The sequence below is a fragment of the Gouania willdenowi genome, chromosome 1 (assembly GCF_900634775.1).
Source record: "Gouania willdenowi chromosome 1, fGouWil2.1, whole genome shotgun sequence".
Classification (NCBI taxonomy): domain Eukaryota; kingdom Metazoa; phylum Chordata; class Actinopteri; order Blenniiformes; family Gobiesocidae; genus Gouania; species Gouania willdenowi.
Window position 1 is genome coordinate 45,404,139 of NC_041044.1, and position 15,630 is coordinate 45,419,768.

At 39.2% G+C, this 15,630-nt stretch overlaps 1 protein-coding gene across 1 annotated transcript in view; it reads right to left on the reverse strand.

Annotated features, from left to right (window-relative positions):
• Positions 1-264: 264 nt before the first annotated feature.
• The window catches only part of LOC114460852 (fibrinogen-like protein 1), a 16,127-nt gene continuing 761 nt past the window's right edge, over positions 265-15,630 (reverse strand). The window contains exons 2-7 of the mRNA XM_028442757.1: positions 15,533-15,630; positions 7,599-7,758; positions 5,829-5,926; positions 2,889-2,977; positions 1,768-1,961; positions 265-508 (exon numbers count right to left, since the gene is read on the reverse strand). The exon at positions 15,533-15,630 is cut by the window's right edge and continues 71 nt beyond it. Of these exons, the coding sequence (XP_028298558.1) occupies positions 265-508; positions 1,768-1,961; positions 2,889-2,977; positions 5,829-5,926; positions 7,599-7,758; positions 15,533-15,630 (883 nt within the window). The remainder of the gene's footprint in view (positions 509-1,767; positions 1,962-2,888; positions 2,978-5,828; positions 5,927-7,598; positions 7,759-15,532) is intronic.

Consider the following 15,630-nt stretch of genomic DNA (forward strand, 5'->3'; position numbering starts at 1 on the left):
CACACTCGGGCTATGTGGAAGCTGTTAAAAAAGTTTCAGGTTGAACAGACACCGCGTCGGGGAGAAATTCACTCCACAAACACAAACACACACACAGGCACGCAGACCTTTGTTGCTTTTATTGGTAGATAAATGAACTAGTATAAATACTGTTAGTGACGTAAAGGACGTGTTCACTTTCTCACCAATTGAACAACAAACAGATTTAAAAAGACAGAAACTCAAATCTTTATTTTTTAGGACAAACCTTAAATTATTCTAATGTCAAACCCGTCCTCGCTCCTCTCTGTCCCACGCTGCCTTACTGCCACCGCCGGCGGGTCGTTTAAGGCCCAGCGGGACGAGGTCGGGCGGTGCCGCGCCCTCCAGGTCGGACGCTCTCAGCATCATCACCACCGACTTGATGGAGTACCACCAACCGTGCCACGTGTACCAAACCACACCGTCGTCCGTCATAGCTTTGTATGGACCGTTATAGTAATGCCCGTTTAGGTTCCCAGAGTCACACCTGAGGGGGCGGACACAATTACAATGAGACACAAAGAGACAATAAGCCTTTTCACACTCTAGGAAATCTCGTTCTTGTTCAGTTCTCGCGCATGAGGTCAAAGGTCAAGAGGGATAAACTTGTGTCTGACAGTGTTGGCAGTGAGTCTGACAAAGATCTAGATTATTTTTCTCGTTGATTCATCGAAAGAGAAAACTCAAAGACATTTTACAGTTGTTAAAACAACTACACAAATCAAAAAAGAAACTACCAATAATAAAGGTAAATACAGAAAATACATAATTATAAGTTAGAAGCTTGTAGAAGCAGAGGAGGTCTGTCACTTTCATACTGATTCTTAAAAGTGCTCAATCAGCGGAAAACCCCTGGGAGGGTGTTTGATCAAAGTGTTCTCAGTAGATCCAGGCTTATGGTTTCAACCTGGTTCAGCAAAGCCGTCCGTGACCACGCCCCCTTTTACCATTTCATCAAACTCTTCTCAGCTTCAATCTCTACAGCTCAGCCAATCAGCTGACAGTGTTTAGATTAAGTGAACGTCCTCATCAGACCCATGAGATCAATCACAGATTTAATGATTAGAGAGTGACGGAGCATGTGACTATGACTGTCCCTGAAGCCCCTCCCTCTCTGTATATCCACAGCTTTCTCGTTATTAATCTCTGATCAATAAATAAACACATTTATACCGTGTGGTAAACAGAGGTGATGATACACACGTATATATTATTATTACTGGTGGTTTAAACACATGGAGACTGTGATATCATTAATAATACGCTACACATTAAACATGGAATAATGATTATATCATTTGTATGGATTTAAAATCAATAATTTTCATTTTAAAATACCGTATTAAAGTGATATTTTTAAAAAAAAGTACAATAGAAGTTTTTTGACTCCTTTTTCCTTTTATAGATCTATATTTAATTTTAAAGCATCAACAAATAACTTCTTCAATAATGATGACGTGGTTTCATGAGAGTGACTCAGCAGATTAAGTCAAGCCTGCTGATTAAACCTGGTCAGGAGCAGGTTTGACCCACGGACTGTGTTACTACGGTAACCAAGGTGTTTTCTCATTGAAACCACTGTTCCAGTTAAAACCTGGCTTAACGGAGCCAGACTCTCAGATTAAACCTGGACTTAACCCTGAGCTGGTTTTGATCAAATACCCCCATGGTCCCTCCTCAAGTCTGAATATGTGTAATACTATTTACTATTAAAATACTAATGATCCTGGAGCCCCGCCCTCTCACTTGCTGAACCACCATCCAGCCTTGCTGTGTCGGATGCAGCGCTCGTCTGGGTCTCCCAGGACGTCGTTGGGCTGGTCGAAGGTGCTGAACCTGATGCCGTCCAATCCCAAACAGCCTCGTTTCCTCCGATCGCACTCTGCCAAAGCGTTACCGGCGTCGCCACGGTACTCACCCAAGTGCAGCTGGTACAGATCCTGTGGAGAGAAAGGAAGGGAGAGACGTGAAGCACCAGGGGGCGTGGCCTCAGATAGGTCTGTAGACGAAGCCTCATTAAGGTTCAAACTGTGACCTCAGAGGGTTCGTCTGCAGGCGACACCTCAGAGAAAAACACAGATGTTAGCATCAGGACCCGCTTGGAACAGACGCATGGACCCCTGAAAGGGTCACCAACTGTAGCTTTCATAAATCTAAAGTTCCATGGATTAATGAATCAGTGTATGATCACACATGATTAATAACTCCAATGTTAACCCTTTACCAAGTCAAGTCACATGTCCTTCCTTTATTTTCTCTGCTCAGTAACTGATGATGTCACTTCCTGTAGCTCTCAGCACTGGATTTTATTGGCTGTAAAAACTGCACCTCGTGCGTCCTCACGTCTCAGATCATGAACTCTGTGATCCACCTCACTGGTCTGACTAAACATTAACGCTGGCAGCTGATTGGCTGAGAAGATTTGGATTAAATGGGAAAAGCAGCGTGGTCAGAGGGGGCGGGGCTAAACCAGGTTTAAACTGTAGATCATTTGATGAAATACTGCCTTGCTCTGTTTTAACTCTACATGAAGCCTCACAGACGACCTCAAGGTTCTTTTTTGTGCTGAAGGACGAACGTGTGTCGTCTAACACTCGTGGGAAAGTGGAGAGCAAGGTTACAGGAGGGGGGGCAAGCAGGAAGCAGGGAAAGACCTTCACAGTAAAATCTTTTTAATGCCTGTCACATTTTTCACGCTTGGTTTGTTTAAAACCAACAGCTTTTATTTTGCCATTAACTGGACTGACATCACTTCCATATATGGTCATGTGGTGTGGGGGAGGACCTTCACCTTTAGCCTGAAGATGTTACAGCACGTAGGACACGGCTATGTGACCCCTGACAGCCAATCAGCACACAGTCCTCACCTTCTCATTGTCCACCTTAAAGTTTTTGTACTCTGCAAATTTTTGGTTCCCCTCAAAGTCCTCCATGTCTATACGGAGGTCGTAGTTACCTGAAACACACACACACACACGCAGAGAAAGCGTTACAAACATTTACAAACGCACACATGCAGTCTGCCTAAAGGCATGTTTTGTGTTATGAATTATTTTTTGTTGTAGACTTTATCTCTGGCTACATTGCTCACATGTTTATGGTTTCAGTTATTTGGCTACAATAATAAAAAAAAGATGAAGATGATGATAGGGATATAATATTAATAGTGATAGTAATAATAGTAAGAGTAATAATAGTAATGGTTATAATAATAATAGCAAAAAAATATAATAAGAATCCCTCTGTCTCTCTCTCTCTGTCTCTCTCTCTCTATCATGTCTGATGTTTATTACAAACAAACCACTTGAAAAATGCTTGAGAATTGAGTGATTTTTGACAACTTTAATAGTGTAAACATTATAGATGTAATGCACTGTATGAGCGAATGGCACCGGTCCAAGATGGCCGCCCTGTTGACGCACCGTTCTAATGGGCGGCAGCAGTCGATGCGGCGTCTACGTATATATAATGTCTATTGGTCCCAAGACCACTTTACATTCAGCTCCCAATGCATCATGGGACGGTTGAGTATGACTAGTGTGTACACCATGTATACTTAAAAAATGTCCCTATATAGTATACATCCTGGTATTTCTCACATATTCAAAATGTTCATACTATCTAATGTGAACGCACTATATATTAATTTAGACGTCACACAGTATGAGTAGTACATTAGTATGAGTAATACGTTAGTATGTGTAGTACGTTAGTATGAGTAGTACGTTAGTATGTGTTGTACGTTAGTATGAGTAATACGTTAGTATGAGTAGTACGTTAGTATGAGTAGTACGTTAGTATGAGTAGTACGTTAGTATGAGTAATACGTTAGTATGAGTAGTACGTTAGTATGAGTAGTACGTTAGTATGTGTAGTACATTAGTATGAGTAGTACGTTAGTATGTGTTGTACGTTAGTATGAGTAATACGTTAGTATGAGTAGTACGTTAGTATGAGTAGTACGTTAGTATGAGTAATACGTTAGTATGAGTAGTACGTTAGTATGAGTAGTATGTTAGTATGAGTAATACGTTAGTATGAGTAATACGTTAGTATGTGTAGTACGTTAGTATGAGTAGTACGTTAGTATGTGTTGTACGTTAGTTTGGGTAGTACGTTAGTATGTGTAGTACGTTAGTATGAGTAGTACGTTAGTATGTGTTGTACGTTAGTATGAGTAGTACGTTAGTATGAGTAGTACGTTAGTATGTGTTGTACGTTAGTTTGGGTAGTATGTTAGTATGACATCATCAACAAGAAGCATGTTGATGATGTCATAGTGTGTACGTAAATAAACATGAACTGCATTTCTATTGTGTTCACCCGTTCATGCTGTGATGCTGAGTGAATATGTGAACGAGTCCATGAAGAAGAACAGCTAACACAGAAAGACACTCATATCTTACATCTACAGACACTGAACTGCTGACACAGCACAAACACACAGGCCTCTGTCACTTTAACCTTTAGTCCTCACCCTGAAGGTACAGATGGGCCTCTAACATGAGCATGCTGCAAGTGTGGGTGTGGCCTAAGAGGGAGGGGCTGCTGAAGGTAGAGGGCGATTCACATTTATGATTAGTTCTAGGCTAATGCTATGTTCTGTTAGCTACTTAGGGACGCCGCTTGTAGAAAAGGCCCCAAAGTGAATAATAATATTACAGTTGTTTGTGGAGGTCTGTTTTATCTGTTTTTGTGTGAGGAAGATGTTTTCACTGCTGTTAATGCGAGAGGTGGACTTACTCACGTGATCAGTACGTGACTTGTAGAATGGGTGTTACGTAGTAAGTGGTTGACAAGTTGATCAGTGGGCTTTGGTGGTAAAGTGACGAGTTAACTAGAAGTTATGTGTGTAAATGAAAGCGTGAGTTCCCACCTCTTGTATAGTTCTCATGTTGTTGGTGTTTACTTGTGTTCATGTGAGTTTGGTTGGTTAATGTGAGTGAAAGCACGAGCCTGCGTGTGATTGGTGCGTTCATGGTGGCACACCTGGCTCTGTGCGTCAGTTCTGCAGGTGTTATGTCTGATTGACAGCATGATTATTTGTACTCATATAACGTAGTGTTAGTATGGGTTATGTTTCAGCAGTCGTTCCAAGTTGTTAGTGTGAATTAAGTGTGTTTAATCAAACTGCTGGTCAGTTAAGTTAATTCAGTGACAGGATGTAGTAACATGCTGGGTGTTTCACAATAAAAGCAGCCTGTGGGTTACCGCAGTTAAATGGACATGATTTATATAGAGCTTTATCTCCACTGAAACAGTCTTTACATATCAGCTCATTCACCCAATCATTCACACACCAGTGGGACAGGACTGACATGCAAGGCACTAGTCGACCACTGGGAGCAACTTAGGGTTCAGTGTCTTGCCCAAGGACACTTCAACACACAGTCAGGTACTGGGATCGAACCCCCAACCTCTCGATCAGAAGACGACCCACTACCACCTGAGCCACGGTCACCCGAAGAGGTTCATATAGTGTGTAACGTTACATTAAGATGGTTAACAGTAACTTGATATTAGATTGGTATGTTTAGGTAACTGTGAGTTCTGTTTTATATGTTAGTTCATAATAGTGTGAATGAGGAGGAGAAATGTGCTTTTAACAATTGAATTACTTTATCTGTGTGAGTATTTATATTTTATATTAAGTTGATAATGTTTCTTTACATAAGTGAAGTCAATTTATGTTTGTTATTCTTTATTATTGTAATTGTATTTTGTTATTCTGTCTTTATAGAAACCACACACGCACGCACGCACGCACGCACACACACACACACGCACACACACACACACACACACACCTTGTGAGGACAGGAAGTGCAGAGGATCATTGCCGAGCCAGAACTCTCCTTCAGGTGAGAAAAGGTCTCCAAACCCATGTTTGTATTCCACCCAGGCCCTGCACACACACACACACACACACACACACACACACACACACATTCAAACATCTCGTGTGTACAATTAAAGGTAAGAATAAACTTAAAGCAGTGTGAGAGGGCGGGGTTAAACAGACTTTGATTTGAAATGAAGTGGCTTGGTGTTACATAGGTGAGGTAACCATGGTAACCAGGTTTAGTGTGTTAGCATCCCCATTAGTTGTGTTTTACAGCTAGCTATTCTTCCTGGGGTCCTTCTTTAAAGTCATACAGATTAAAACTATTCATTAGACAGATAACAAACGGATAAAATACAATAATATTTCAATAATTGACAAAAATGAATGACAATTCATACATAAAAAATACAAGTCATATCAGTACACGCTCAGAATGTGACAATTGCAGTTTACAAACATTGTAAATGTAATATATAAATAACTGACTCCAATGTATCACTTCAGTTGTCCTTAAAACGTTCCATTCTTTCATTGCTTTGTATACAAAAGATTTTTGAAGAAAATGAGTATTTCCTTTTGGAGGTGAAAACCGTCCTGATGTGAACCTCGTGACATAACCATGGGATTCTCTGCTGCTTTTTAATTGACTCAATAAAAACTGTGGATTTTTGAGTTTTAAGAATAGAGAAGCTAATGCTTGATCCTCAGCCTTTAGCTAATAGCGTATAGTTTTTACACTGGTTCTATAGGAGCAGTTTAGGGAGAGACGAGTGGCCTTATTCTGCATTAACTGGAATCTTTCTAGATCTTTTAGCATTAGCATTAGCATTAGCCCATATGCTCTGACAGTAGTCAAGCTTAAATCATTAGAGTTTCTGCAACAACCATTTCTGCTGGCAGGTACTCACGGAATCTTTTTTGTAATGAATTCAATGTGTTGACCAAGAAAATGTATTGTCCAGATAGACACTTAAGAGTTTAGCTTCTGTTACTTGCTCTATTGGAATGTTATTTATTAACACATTTAACTTTGGATTATGTTTGAGAGATTTATTTGACCCAAGCACTATGCTTTTAGTCTTAATCAATTATTAGAAACCCATTGCTCATTTTTAATTCTTTGTCTAAGATTGATGAAAATTCAGATATTGATTTTGCAGATGCATAGACTGTTGTATCGTCTGCATACTGTACAACAGTGGACCAAGGCAGCGCCCTTGAGCAATACCACAGTCCACAGATACACTTTCTGAGAAGCTACCATTAAAATACAACCTCTGTGACCTTGGACAGGTTCATCAAAGGCAGTGCAGATGGTTAAAATCTATACAGCTGTAGTTGTCCTAACAGTAAACTGTAGTCCGTTAAGTCAAATACAGCTTGAAAATCTAATAAGACTGCTCCACAAATCATTTGATTATCTCGTACCATTCGTCAGTCATTTGTGTCAGTGCTGTACAAGTGGAGTATCCTTTTCTATAAGTGGCAGGGGTGTGGGCAGTTAAGACACGCCCACTCTATACTATGACAATCTATGCTAAGCTAACTACTCAATACTTCTTCTTCTTTCTTGATTTATTGATTGATTAGAATTATTGTTATTAATTAGGTGCATATCATCACCTACTGTACATGTTTTATTTCATTACTTTCAACTTGTGTGTGTGTGTGTGTGTGTGTGTGTGCGTGTGTGTGTGTGTGTGTGTGTGTGTGTGTGTGTGTGTGTGTGTACCTGTCAAAGCTCTCCTTGCCGTTCTTCCTCCTCTGAAACACGGTCCATCCTCCTCCATTGTTCATGTCACAGTAAACACTGAGCGCTGTGGGTGAACCGTCTGGACGTATGACGTACAGCCCGCTAGCTACGTTACCGTCATCAAACACCTCCGAGCAATCTGACACACACACACACACACACACAAACACACTGCTGTGATCTGTTGTGTGTCTGTGAGCTTTGTGTGTGTGTGTGTGTGTGTGGAGTGAATATCTCCCCGACGCGGTACAAGTTTGACCTGAAACTTAGTCAATGGGTTCCAAATACCTGGTGTGTGTATCTGTCACAGAGTCCACTTCCTCTAAAAAAAATAACTTCCTCCTCCATCTCCATCTCTGTGTCTGCCATGCTGTTCACGTCTTAAACATAGAGCTCTCTGAATAGATCATTTAAACCATCAGCCACTGGTGAGTCTTTTACAGACAACTGTCCCATTGTATAAACCATATAACTGTCTGTGTAATTGTTCATTTACGCAGCGTTTCACTAGAATCAGTATTGAACTCAACCCGTTCAATACTCCATGTGGAAAACTGCAGATTCTCGGTGGAATGGAAGTTAAGCTCTGACCACTCGGTTCAAAGGTAAACAATGATTTTCGTTTTTAAAAAAAGACGCTGAATTGTAGATAATACTTTAATTTACTTACTCACTCATGTCGTTTGGAGCTTTACGTTATGTTTTGTGCAGTTTTTCTGATTGGCGTTACAATGGCTATGGCGTTTGGTTATCAGCGTCTCAAACATTTCACGGAAACACACACACAAGGTATTTATTTATAATGAAAATATACTAAATGAGTAAAATAAAACAAAAAACAAAATAATATGTATACAAAAAGTACACAACATGACTCCAGAATCACACTACAATGGAAACAAAAACAATAATTATACAAAAACACAACAGAAGGATACAAAAATACACAAAATGACTCCAAAAAACATACATTACAGAAAAATACACCAAACAAAAAAATATAAAAGTGAGTTAAAAAGAAACAACAACAAACACATTTATCATGTTCATGTCCTATAGAATTAAACCACACATTTTACACCCACAAATAAACCCCTTTATAACACTACAGAGTATGTACACATCCAACCTTCAAACACACACTCATCTGGACATAATTGACTACTGTACTTAAGCTCCCACATGAATGCATACTTCCGACGGCCACTGAACTAGTTATTATAAAACAAAATGAGCACAGACAAAACCAAACGGACATCATTTAGAAAACGAGATGGACACATTTTTTAATACCAAAATGTCTGTTAAACTATCATTCATTCTGTAAACATTTTAAAACCCACTAAATGCTTTCCTGCTGTTTTTTTTGTTTTCTCGTTTTGTTTTCTTAGTTCTCTAGAGAGAGTAGCGACAACTCTGTTGTCTCCAGGTGTCTGTAAAGATGGCGGCCTGAGCAAGAGACTGCACACCAAAACTTTCCAAAGCAACGTTTCTATCACTAAAAGTTACATTGAAATGTATCATCGCAGCCAACGAGTGAGTGTTGCCACACGGGGTGGCATTAAAACGCATAACCATCCACATGGAGCTAGCCACGCTGCACTGACGCTCGCACGGGGCGTGATTACTTGGACAACATTGAGGAGAATTTCCACCGCTGCCTACAACACCGTCATAGACTCCAGCAATGAAAAAGAAAAGCCTGTGAGGCTGAAGTGAGTGACTCCATGCAGTGTCGGTGTCATGGGGGGACATTCGCGGGCAGTGCCCCCCCAACTGACCTACTATGCCCCCCCAAACACACACACGACAGGGGAGCTGTTTATTAATTCATTATGGATGAAAAGGGAAAAACCTTCCAAACACCTTCGAAAGAGGAACTATTCTTGAACTGGAGGAATGCTAACAACGTCTGGCAGGGAACAAGGCCAACACGAACAACGATAGAGAGGAGGAGGACAACACAGATGAGAATACACAAAAAAGGACTGTTTTTAGAACAACTCAAGAATGTTTGACCAGAGAGACATGTAAACCCATGTAAATTTGCGATGGTAAAACAGGGGACGGGACCCAGATAAGCAAACTGCTTCTCTCGTCTCCTTTTTTGACATGTACAAAAAAAAAATGTAAAAAAATAAGTGAATGTAACCATGTCGGAAATAAACTGAATAAATAAAAATAAAATAAAAATAAAATTAATCAAAGATATCTGATTGGCTATCGCAACTGACAGCGGACGGGAGTCTGCTCCATAGACATCATATAATGTGGTGTAATTGTTTATTGAACGTACCCTAGAGCTGTTGTTAGGATCAGCCAATAGAATGTGTATATGTCTATGACCTGCTCTGTTGATTCATGTGAAGTCACTCACGCTAAATTCGGATGGAGAGCAGGAAACTTGAGAATCTGTCGTCTGAAATCATCAAAATGTCCATATTTTGTGGAGTTTACGGATGCTCCAATCGTTCTAACTGAGAAAGTGCTTAAGACTCTGATAAACCAGAGAGCGGACTCTATGGAGACCAGAATGATCCTCCTGGAGGAAAAGTTTGAACGTATGTCTACTGACCTGAAGGCTGTCACCACGAGAGTGACTACTCTGGGGCAGAGAGTCGCTCAGGTGGGGCTAGCCTGTTGCAGCCATGCAGAGAAGGATGGACGAGATGGACACGCATTAGAAGACAGAACCTGAGGCTGGACAGAATTCCAGAATTCATCCTCGAGGAAGATATCCACACAAAAGTGATCAGCATCTGTCAGAAAGTGGTACCTGACATGAAGGACCTCCTGGTGCGGAACATTGACGCTGCTTGTCGCCTGGGGTAGGCGCAGCACCGCTGAGGAGGTGACCAGACCGAGAACCACCATCCTGCACTTCATCTCCCTGGAGAGCAGAGACGCCGTCTGGAAAGCAGCGAGAAGGTGCCCTGACCTGCAGCAACATGGCCTGCGATTTAAAGAGGACATGTCCCAAGGAGACCGCAAGAGATGAATCAAACTGGACCCCGAGGCCAGGAAGATGTCCTACTACGTGGGAGGAGAAGAAGAGACTACTATGACTGACTCAACTTGAACCTGAGGAAACGCAGGTCAGTCCTGACTCTCCAATTTAATGAACATAAAGGAACTAAGTAAATATTTAAAATGAACTAATACATGATCAGTGAAGACTAAACTTTGGTTTAAGAACATTTCATTTCCTTTTGAATAATGGATGTCACATTGGGTGCTGCAGGTGTCATCTTCCTGTTTCTTCTCCTAAGAGAGGATCCACATCTTTTATATTTTTTCTTACTTAAAAATGAAAAAGAAAAGGAAGACAAAAAGAAAAAAAATTAATGTTTATTTCTATTGTCTATCAATGCCAGAGGAATCAGAAATGACTTGAAAATGATTAGTTTTGTTTTGCCAAGGGAAACGTGCAGACTTTTATTTTCTACAATCTGATTATTATTATTATAGTATCATACTAGAAAAGTCTTTTGGTTTTGTTTTTGCAGTAATAGACCAGCAGGGGTCGCTGTTTTAAAGGAGAACTTTAGAGGATAAATCATCAAACATCTTACTGATGATGATGAAAGATGGATTATTTTGATTACTGAACTTGATCACACAAGTTTTATTTTGGTAAATATTTATGCAACCCAACAATAACTCACTAAACGTAATTTTAGAAGATAAAATTAACATTATCAAAACTTCCTTCATCCCAAATCATATGGGGTGGAGATTTCATTACTGTTATGGACAACAGGGTTGACAGGTGACCTTCAAACAAATGACCTTAACAATGTGTCCAACAGGATGAATCTAATAAATGTATGGAGACACAAATATACAGATATTAAAACAACAAAAATAGGTCTTCACAGTCCGTCCCGTCTGCAAATATTATTAAAAATACAGAAATTATACCAACAGTATTTATTGATCACAAAGCTATCACTGTTAAGATAGACACCACGTCCAAAATAGATCGATTTAATATAGACTACTGGAAATGTAATAATTTACTAATTAATGACAAGGAATTTGAAAAGCAAACACAGAACATTATTGAGATCAGCCAGTGTGTCTAATCGTTACGGAGAGTCCTGGGAATTTATGACGTTTGAAAGCTGGCTATCATATTGAGCAAACAGATTTATAAAGTGATGAATTGCAAACTGCTACACAATGTATGATATTAACTGAATGAATAACCTTAACTGAGAACGAACAAAACAACTTGATTTACTACAAACCGCCCTCGACCAAATTTATGAAGAAAGAGCGAAAGGTGTTTTTAGAAGATGAAAGTGTTTGAAACAAAGTGAGAAATTTTCCAAATGTTTCTTTATTTCAGAGAAATGACATTTTGAAATGTCCTTAAGTCAACTTAAAATAAATGATGCAGTTTGTGAAGATGATAAAATGTTTGCAGAATGCGTCGCCAACTTTTATACCGAACTATATCCCAGTAAAATCATCCATGAAATAAAATGGAGTCATATTGCCAAAATATTAAGCATAATATATCAACCATTAACAAGGAATTTAAAGATATTTGTGATGAAAACATTTCTATTTATGACGTTATGAAGGACAACAAATCACCAGGTAACGATGGCCTGACAAGTGAATTCTATAAACATTTTAAAGTATTACTCGCCCTATTTCTGGTTAATGTTTTTGAAGAAGCTTTAACAAAAGGCCACTTACCACTGACTGTAATTACATTAGTTCCACTATTAAAGTGAATATTGAGAGCTGGAGGCCAATAACTGTTGAACAATGATGCCTCATCATTTGCAAAGAGGCACAAGACGGAACTGGAAGGAACCATTAATGAAGAGCAATCAGGATTTATTCCAGGTAGAAGTATCATCAATAATGATTTTAGATGTGATAGATTACAGTGAATATATTGCTGAGATCAGCCGTATTTTATTTGTTGACTTTTACAAAGCGTTTGACACCAATTCATGTTAAAAACTCTGAAGACTTTTGGTTTTGGAGACTGATTCACAAATGTTATCCAGACACTTTATAATGATTGCAGTAGCTCTATCAAATGATCTCCTAGATTTGATATAGGAAGAGGAATAAAACAAGGCTTCCCTATCAGTCCATACTGTACATCTTTTTATTGATTGCACAAATGACCTCCACTCATGTTAAAATGACAAACTTCAAAACATCACAGTTAGCTGACGATACAGCGATATTCCTTAATAATCAAACAGATGTAAGTATAGTAATAGATTATGAATATCTATGATGTTCCACTTCAGAAGAAGGTTGCATGTATTGGATTTATTATAGATCATAACCAAACAGATCGATGTAATTTAAATTTTGACCCCATAATCATCCAAGTTGTAAATAAGTGTAATAAGTGGTTGATGTGAGATCTCTATCTATGGGAGAACTTTACTGTCAAAAGCTGAAGGAATCTCTAGGTGAGTTTATTTATCTTTATCTGTGAATATGCCAAAAAATGTAAGTCAAAAACTGAAAAAGCTACTTTTCAAGTTTATTTGGAGGAACAAATACACTATTTAAGAAAAGATGGGCTGGAAGTTCTGCTTTTTGAAACCATTATAAATACATTTAAAATTAACTGGTTGTGCCGAATAGTGAAGGAAAAAAACAAATATATGGAATGCAATTCTCAAATGTATTTTTAATCAGATTGAAGGAGCTACATTTCTACTCAAATGCAATTAAAAAGTTGAAAAACGACCAATTCAACTCTCAGACTTCCATAAACTGGCGTTGCTCTCCTGGAGGCTGATCTACAAGCTTCTAGTCGACCAGCTGCTATTTATGGAATTATGAATACATCAAACATTGCAATAAATCGCTGTTTATCAAAACCTGGTTTGACTGAGGAATAATATGGGTCTCACAAGGTCCATTCCTCTCATACCATAGATGTACTATCATGAATCAACAGGACCAGATGGAGTCCGTTCAACAATCAGACTCAAAAACTTCAAAATACATGATAATAGAGGGATTAATGTCACACTTAAATCATTCACAAATAAATACATCATAGCAGCTTCACATTGGAACTCATTACATGAGGACATGAACTGGAGCAGGGCGTGGCTGTGGGGCGTGGCTGTGGCCAGAGACTCTGCATTTACAATGAAGTCAAAGTTTCTTTCAAAATCCTCCACAATACATATTCTGCAAAACTCTTGAAAGGTTCAAATTAGATATTGACTACAAATGTGACTTCTCCAGTTAGAACAAGAGGCCATTACATATTTATTTTATCACTGCAGCTACAGAAACACATACAGGCTTAAGATGCTTTGTGAATACAGGCACTGGTTTCTGCTCCATAGAAAAGTGCTGACAGAACAATTGCACTGTATACTCTAACTTTGCCCAGATGGTTACGTGTCAGGTTTTTCCACAGCCTACCTGTAGTTTTCCATAAACTGAGCTTGTCTTTCCCATTTGAAACGCTATCCTGATCTAATCTAGCATTGTCTGTGCTTCCTAAGTCATGATGTTCACTGTTGATATTAATCACTGCAGTCTCAAACTGTAGTGGTTGGTATGAGCACGTTCTTTTTTTAATGTTCATTTTTAAGATGAACTGTGTAGCACTAGCAAACCTGTCCACAAGATGTTGGACATCATGTTGACTATGTGCAATAAGTCTATCATCGGTGAAAAGCATTTCACACATGATCTTTAGACGACTTTTGGTTTTTGCTTTGAAATAGGAAAAGTTGAACAAGTGTGCATCCTTCCTAGTCTGAGTATACACTGTGGTGTCTTTAACGTCCACTTCAAACATACAGTAGCTGCTAACAGCACACATCTTTGCTTTACTTCACTGGTTACTTCAAAATATTTAGAGCCCCTATGACTCATTGTGCAGCTTCATTAGGTTGACAGTTTTTTCTGTACAGCCATATGTATTATATATATATATATATTTAAAAGCTCTCAAGTCTCACGCATTGGGTGTGTGTGTTATCGGCTCCTGATCTGTGTGTGTGTGTGTGCGTGTGTTATTGGCTCCTGATCAATGTGTGTGTGTGTGTGCGTGTGTTATTGGCTCCTGATCAATGTGTGTGTGTGTGTGTATGTATGTTATCGGCTCCTGATCTGTGTGTGTGTGTGTGCATATGTTATTAGCTCCTGATCAATGTGTGTGTGTGTGTGTGTTATTGGCTCCTGATCAATGTGTGTGTGTGTGTGTGTATGTATGTTATCGGCTCCTGATCTGTGTGTGTGTGCATATGTTATTAGCTCCTGATCAATGTGTGTGTGTGTGTGTGTGTGTGTGTGTTATCGGCTCCTGATCTGTGTGTGTGTGTGTGTGTGTGTGCGTGTGCGTCGTGTGTTATTGGCTCCATATCAGAGTGTGTGTGTGTGTGTGTGTGTGTGTGCGCGTGTGTGTGTGTATTATTATTTAACAATACAGGACAAAGATGATTTATGTATTGTGGGTCTAAAGCAGAAATAGGCAACTGGTGGCCCGCGGGCCACATGCAGCACTCAGTTTAATTTTATGCGGCCCCCAAAGTAAATGTAAATTAGGGAAAAACTCACAAAACAAGAGCGAGAATGCATTAGAAAATACAACATTTCCGGAAAATACAGTAAAGGACGAGAGAAAAACACAGAAATGACTCCAAAAACACACAAAAGTACTGCAAAAATTAACAAAACGACAAAAGTAATACACAAAATCACCCAGAAAAATATAACAAATTACAGAAAATGATAACAAAAGTAAACAAAAAGACAAGAAAAACACAAAACATCACTCTGCAAACCCACAGTACTAACAAACAAGCAAAGCGACAATAGAAATACACACAAAAAGGCAGCACAAATACACAATGTGACTGAAAAAACATATATTTTACAGGAGAAATACACTCCTGTTGTAGTACCTTTATAGAGGTCTTCTAGGCCCAGGTGAGTGTTGGGAATCTTCTCCAGCTGCTGTGATTGGCTGTTGTGAAGCTCCAGGATGTAACGATGCTGGTCA